This window comes from Pantherophis guttatus, chromosome 18 (assembly GCF_059756535.1).
Source record: "Pantherophis guttatus breed Tessera chromosome 18, ASM5975653v1, whole genome shotgun sequence".
Taxonomy (NCBI): Eukaryota; Metazoa; Chordata; class Lepidosauria; order Squamata; family Colubridae; genus Pantherophis; species Pantherophis guttatus.
The window spans coordinates 9,790,354-9,797,781 of NC_142080.1; the positions used below are offsets into that span (position 1 = coordinate 9,790,354).

General features: G+C 42.8%; 1 protein-coding gene across 3 annotated transcripts; it reads left to right on the forward strand.

Annotated features, from left to right (window-relative positions):
- LOC117671357 (uncharacterized) lies at positions 1-7,428 on the forward strand. 3 transcript variants are annotated; one of them, XM_087881231.1, is made up of 3 exons: positions 130-296; positions 2,765-2,975; positions 3,125-7,428. In XM_087881231.1, the coding sequence occupies exon 3, from the start codon at positions 3,166-3,168 to the stop codon at positions 4,885-4,887; it is 1,722 nt and encodes a 573-aa protein (XP_087737357.1). In that variant the 5' UTR covers positions 130-296; positions 2,765-2,975; positions 3,125-3,165; the 3' UTR covers positions 4,888-7,428. The 3 variants fall into 3 exon arrangements, with proteins under 3 accessions (XP_034283135.2, XP_087737358.1, XP_087737357.1); XM_034427244.3 differs by lacking the exon at positions 2,765-2,975 and having other exon boundaries at positions 1-296; XM_087881232.1 differs by lacking the exon at positions 2,765-2,975 and having other exon boundaries at positions 124-296; positions 3,078-7,428.

Below are 7,428 nucleotides of genomic sequence, written 5' to 3' on the forward strand. Positions count from 1 at the left end.
AATTTCGATTGCATTCTGTACCATGCAGCTATTTGTGGTGGCTTGGAGGGGGAGGATTTGCAAGATGGCGAATCAGCAGCCGGATCTTGTTTTACTTCCTCTTCCCCTCTACTCCACCCCCCCACCCCCACCCCCATCATCACCGACTCCCTGGAGCTGCATGGAATTTTCCTCCATCCGAGCTTGTGCGTATGATGAATGTGTGGATGTGTGAGAGTTCAGTTCCAGGAGTTTTGGAGGGCACCGAAAGGAAAGAAGGTATCCAGAGCTTTCTCTGTGTACCTGCCTTCTATGAGGTGAGATTAACAGGCGCAGGGGGTTGGCAGGGTGGGGGGCACCCTCTTTAAGGAGTGCCTGGACCTGTGGGTCTGCCCTAACTAGCTTGCAAGAATCCAGGCAGCCACTAAGTGGCCAGCAAACAGAATACAGAAAGCCCTGTATCCTTGTTCGATGGTCTGGACTTTGCACCCAGATGTGGCTTCCCTTCCCTTTGCCTCTTTTTTCTATTTGATGTGGTTGTCCGGTGTTGCGTTAATTTATTGTCGATCTCGAGAGTCTAGCAATAATACCGTTGTAAAAACATCTCGAAATCTCTTCGATGGCCCAGCGATCAATACAAAAGAACCCACTCCGCCCCAAGGATCACAAAGCAGAAAAGAAGCCGAGACTGAAGGAATGCGATAAAGATCGAAAGAAAGAGGGTTGAAGGCATGGAACGAATCTTAAGAGAGGCAAATGCATCCTGTGCTTCATTGAATATTTTTATCTAAGTTATGAGTACTATTTTTTTCCCCCTGTAAAAAAAAAGCAGACCATAAATCCTAATAAAGATGATAACACGAAGGCATATATATCCATTGAGGAAATAGGCATTTGGCCAAGAAAGGTCCAGGGTTCAACTAAATGTTTTTCTCCGTGCAGTATCTGCTTTGTGTCCATGGCCATGTTAGCAATAAAAGGTGGGATCTTGTATCTAGGATAAGAGTGGGAGGACGAGGACGAGGTGGCTTGGTTCGGGTCTATGGTTTGGGGGCAGAGAATCTTAAGTCAGTTTCTAGCTAGATCCCAGAGAGTTAGGTAGTGCTAAGATCACGATGTGTTTATTGAAACAGTTCCGTTTGCTTTAATGAGGGAAACCAAGCAGATGATTCAACAGATGGGCTTATAAAATGCATGGCCTAATATATGCAATTGCTAGTAGAAGCTCACAGAAGTGCCCAACTGATCAGAATTTGTTAACGTGAGCTGATTTGTGCTGGAAAACTTAATTTTCTGAGATGGGGGGGGGCAAGAGAAAGATCTCTGCACACCCATTCAAATATAAAATATTCTTCATCGTCATCACCTTATTTATTATTTATTTATTTATTATTCGAACTTCTATACCGCCCTTCTCCTTTCGGACTCAGGGCGGTGAACAGCCAAAATAAAAAACATTTATACATAAAGTACAATTAAAAATAGATTTAAAATAATTAGATAAATTTGGCCCATAGTTTAAAATTTATCTCTGTTTTTTCCTGCCTCATAGATACAGTAACTAAAATCTCAATGTGATTATGCCTGGAATTCACTTTTTGCCCTCAGAATAAAAGATGATGGCGTTTGGGGAGGAGGTGTGGACAGCAGAAATAGCAGGAGAAAAAGCCTGTATTTGTGGCTCCTTTTTTCTGGTGCAGAATCCTATCTCTATAAAACCAAGATATTTGGGGTAATTATCAGGGATGCTTTATTTAGCATTTTCTGGGCCTGAACCAGCTTTCCCTGACTTAAATCCCAAACAGCTGTTGCAGGAAAAAGGAAGATTTTTTTTCACAAGGAAACCTTTTTCCCCTCCAATAATTTATGATGAGTTGAGGAGCAAGTAAGGGTGACCTGAGAACACAAAATTGGACCATTTAGCAACATCTGTCATTTGACTAGTCCGGCATTAGTTTATTCCCAGGGAACCCTGGTTATAGGAGTCATAGGAGATGCTTTGCTAAATTGGGCCAAGGCAGTGTTGGTTCTTCATGTGGCCTTGGGGGTCCTTTCCTCCCCTGCCCCCTCTCTTCCCATGTATCTCTTAGTTACACTCTTCAATTGCAATAGTCCTTGATAGACCTCTTCCTTTAATGTACTCAGTTTCACATTTTGTGGCAATGACTTCCACAAATTAATGACGTGCTATCTTGATAATCTCCCTGTGCACTTTTTCTGAGTTATGCATGGTTTTATATCTTTTTTCTGAGATATGGAAACCCAAATATTGTAAGGAAGACGTTTGAGCCTCCTTTTGGTTTAATATGTCACTTATCACTCAACTTCATTTCATTGATGCAGAAGTTGGCATGAGTCTGGGATGAACGCATGCCTGTTATCTGAGGAAGGCCTTGAATGCAGTCCCTTATGTTCTCACACTACTACAACCTCTTTTAAACGGCAACCCAAAACTCTGCCTGTATAATCACACTCCCTACAGAAGTGAAGTTAATTTTCCTTGAACTAATAATGTATATGACACTGCCTTGCTTTATACAACATGGTTGAGTCTAAACCAAGGTGACATAATCCATACTATGTATATTATGTACACGTGTAATACAATGTTAAGACAATAGTTGTATTCCTACAATATGCTTGACAGAAAGTATCCAACAGTATTTTAGGCTTGTAATGATACATAAGATACATAGATACATAATGAGATCCATTCACCAAAAAGGATACGGGTCAGAAACACTTCCTCTTACTAGAGAATCTCACCTGACTTCTATTCCCCTAGATATGGGAAAATCTTGTTGCAGTTTGTAACTATTTTAAGTGACAAAACAACAAAAAGACATTTCTTCAAAATTCAAAATTGAAACTGATCAGAATAAGCTGAGGAGCACAATGTCTCAAGAATGATCCTCTGAACATTGAATATCAAAATTAAGACAGCTGCTAGGCTTAACCTTAAATAAGCAGGCATCCTTCAGCCTATACTAGTTTTGGTAAGCAAAATAATTTATTTCTAATTATAAACATAATAAATGTGTGTAGAATAAATATTTAATATGAAACAGAATATATCAATTGAATTTATTGATCTTTAGAGTTCATCTACCTTTCCTGACTTTGTTCTTGTACCTGGTTGCTGCAGTGTTCCTAGGATCAGTTTGTGAGCCAAACTGAAGATAGAAAATGCCTAAGCGAAAGTGCGTCTTTACTGACAAACTGAAGCAGAAATATCCTCATTTTCGCAAAGGAAGAGATGACTATGAAGCAGAGTGTTTGGTCTGCAAAGCTGGCACGTTTGTGTCAGTTGCACATAAAGGTGCCAGTGATCTGGAGTACCACATGTCCTCTGAAAAGCACAAGAAAGCCCTCGGAGGAGACAGCTGGTCTGCAAAACTGACCGAATTTTTGGGGACTCCAGGCACAAAAGCCGAGGATGCTCTTGCTGCAGCGGACAGCACGCTACCCTTGCACACCATCCCAAGTTGCAACAGCTACAAATCAACAGGCCGCACGTCTGACTTGTTCAGAAAAATATTTCCTGACGCAGAGATAGCGCAAAAATTTTCCAACACCCGGAGCAGGACAGAAAGTCTTGAGAACTCTGTGCTTGCCCAGCATGCAGTGAGCCTCGACCTGAAGGCCCTGGAGGAACACGGCATCCCTTTCTGTGGGGTGGCTATAGATGACAGCAGCCACAGGGCCCTGAAAATGGTCCCTGTCCTCATCCAGTATTATGACTACAGGAACGGCGGCTTGAAGACCAAACTCCTGGAACTTCAGGAAAGTCCCACCGAGATGGACGTTTCAGACTCTCTTGTCAAAGCTCTTAAGAAACACAGATTGCTTCAGAAGTGCGTGGCCTTCGCGGGGGACAACTGCAACACCATGTTTGGTGAACTTCGGCAAGACGAGGAGGCGCGGACTGTGTTGGCCAAGCTGAAGAAATCCCTCCAGAGAGAGACGTTGATTGGGGTGTACTGCCCTGCCCACATTCTGCACAACTGCATCCACCACGGAGCAGACGCCCTGGAGGTGGACGTTGAGAACGTCATCCTAAAGATCTACCAGTACTTCCACATCTACGCGGTGCGGACGGAGCCCCTGCACGAATACTGCGAGTTTGTGGAGGTGGAATACAAGCGGCTGCTCTCCCACAGCAGGACCCGCTGGCTGTCCTTGTTCCCCGGCATCACGAAGCTGCTCCAGATGCACTCGGCCCTGAAGTCCTTCTTCTTGGGCCAGAGCAACCCGCCCGCCGTGCTCAAGAGCTTCTTCGAGCACGAGTTTGGCGAGCTCTACCTCTGGCACATGCACTCGCTGATGAACGCCTTCCATTTGCACATCGAAGAGATGGAGCGGGAAAATAACTCCCTGGTGGAGGTGATGAAGACGCTGGACTCCGTGCACACCATCCTGCTTGACCGTAGAGCCCAGAACTTCATGTCGCTGACGGTGAAGGGGATGCTTGCAGACAAGCGCAAGGAGGGGCTGGAGGCGGGATGCGACGCCTTCTCCGATGCCGTGCGTCGCCTCTACAGTAACTGCATCGACTACCTGGAGATGTGGATGGCGTCCCTGCAAGAGTTTTCCTGCTTCGCCTGGATGGCCCTGAGTGACACACCGAGCTGGAGTGATGTGGAAACGTGTATAACATATTTGATTGAGAAAGGCATAGAGATTGATGACATCAGGTGTTTTGACCAGTTCAACAACCTGAAAAAATTTGTGGAAGCTTCCAGCGATGAAGAAGAATTCCAGCATCTGCTTTCACATCAAAAGTGGACCAAATACTTCCTGAAGGCTAAAGCCATCGAATGCTATTCAGAACTCTTAAAAATTGCACAGTTCTTCTTCGCGATCCCCTCCCACAGTGTAAATATGGAATGGAGCACTTCTTTTCATTGATACAAGACCTGCGGGTCAAGGAAAGGACCTGTTCGAACAGCCTACCATTTAATTTTAAAAATAACTGTTGGAAACATTTTTGTGCATGCTTTGCTCTAAAGAGACATGCACCTACATGCCATAGGAAGAGACAGAAAAAGGCAATGTGTCTTTTGGGGGTGTACCATCTATGCACAGTAGAGCTTTAGGGCAGCAGCCCCCCATCTTTTTGGGTGTCAGCGTTCCAAGTAACCTGAAGTGAACATGGCTGAGGCCATCTTGGAGGGTTCAGGGTTGCCATTGGGCACCAGGGACCAATTCCACGGAGAATGGTTTTTCTGTGGACTGAAGGGGGAATGATTTCACATGCCTGCCTGCATCCCGCGGATGGGGCTTTGCTTGTTTGCATGGCCTAGTTTCTGGCATGCCACAGACTAGTGCCATTCCATGGACAGGGGGGGCTGAAGATTCCTGCTTTAGAGTATCATCTATAATTAGAAGTGTCAGTGACTGTTGTTCTGTTTTTGTCATTAGTCGTGGCCTTTAACCTCATTACTGATTCAGAAATCTTTTCATTGAACCAGGTTTGGGATTGATTGCAAAATTGAAGGGAGAAATTCTTTTTTTGAAGTTTTTTTTTTTTTTTACTTTCGAAGGCAGTTTTGCGATGTCACGAAGTTGGCAGGCTCACAGAGTAAGCACAGAGCAAGATGTTCTGCAATCTGTGATTTTCTGCCTGAGCTCTGCTGTAAAGGTTTAATAACATCTGAAAAGCAGCAATCTTTTAAGGAGCTGAGACTTCAATCCGTTTCCAAGCTAGAGCATTTAACCACTGAAAAGCTAACCCTCTTTCATTGCTTAATAGCTGCACCGATGGATAAAAAAAGCCCTTTCTTTACGTTATTTTACCAATTAGTGCTTCTTTGAAAAAAGACTTTGAAGGGGCTTTAAGGCAAAAAAAATCCCCTTATTTCCCCCCTCCCCCTTCTTTTTGCCCTTGGAGAAATTGGGTATGTCTAGTTTAATGAAAAGAAGGACTAGGGGAGAGATGATAGCAAAGTTCCAATAACTCAGGGGCTGCCACAGAGAAGAGGGAGTCAACTTATTCTCCAAAGCACCTGAAAGCAGGACAAGAAGCAATGGGTGGAAACGAATCAAGGAGAGAAGCAACTTAGAACTAAGGAGAAATTTCCTGACAGTTAGAACAATTAACCAGTGGAACAACTTGCCTCCAGAAATTGTAAATGCTCCAACACTGGAAGTTTTCAAGAAGAGATTGGATAACCATTTGAAATTGTATAGGGTTTCCTGCCTGAGTAGGGGGGTTGGACTAGAAGACCTCCAAGGTCCCTTCCAACTCTGTTATTCTATTCTATTCTAAATCTGGCAAAGGCAACAGCCACATCTGGCTTAGAAAGAGAGCTTCTGGTTTATGAGCTAAGTAACTTGCCAGAAGTTATAGAAGACTTCTCATTCAAAGAACATCAGAGCAGCTAAGCTGAGCAGGACAAAACAGAGACTACGGATCTGATCAGTGCCACCAAGGCACTGATCTTTTTAGAAATCCATCAAGCCCAGAGAGAAGATTCCCAGTGCCATATAATGGACCCTGTATTATTAAGACTCTTTAATAAAATGACACAGTACTCAACCACAGTATCAGGCCTGGGCTCAACTATTTCTGTGGTGCAGGACCGATTATGCTGCCTGGAAGCTAGCAGAGGTCATTTAAACGGTAGTCAAATCCTCAAAATGAATCAGAAAAGTGGTAAGAAGTGCAACTTTCCAAAAAGGAAAGAAAGAGAAAAGTGGGCATTGTTTTATTTTTTTAAAAGTGACCCTTTATACACCAAATTAGTAAAGTAGTGTAAATACAGGTAGTCCTCTATTTACGACAATGAAGCCCAAAATTTATGTTAAGCCAGACTTTGTTAAGTGAGTTTTGCCCCATTTTATGACCTTCCTTACTACTATTGTTAAGTGAATCACTATGGTTGTTAAGTTAGTAACAAGTTTGTTGAATTTTATCAGGCTTCCCCATTGACTTTGCTTGCAAAAAGTCGCAAAAGGGGATCACATGACCCCAGGACATTGCAAAGGTCATAAACTGGAACCAGTTGCCAAGTGTCCGAATTTTGATCATATGATCATGGGGATGCTGCAAAGGTCATAACTGAAAAACGGTCAAGTCACTTATTTTCAGTGCTGTTGTAACTTTGAACAGTCACTAAATGAATTGCTGTAAGTTGAGGACTACCTATGTAGATTTAAATAAAATAAGCACATTACAAAATAATTCACAATTAAATATTTGAATTTAAAGTGCTGAAGTCCCCATTCCTTGCTTCTCCACAGATATTAATATTCATAGATACTAAAATCTATGAAATGTAGAGATGTATTCCTAACTTAAAATAGCAAAATTGGAATTAATGCCTTGGAAGGTGGGAAAACTTAGAGGCAAATACATTTTAAAAATGAAATTATAACTATGGTCATCAACAGTTAATTGGAGTTATATTACATGCTTGGAGAAAATAACAAATGGAACATTTTGCTGAT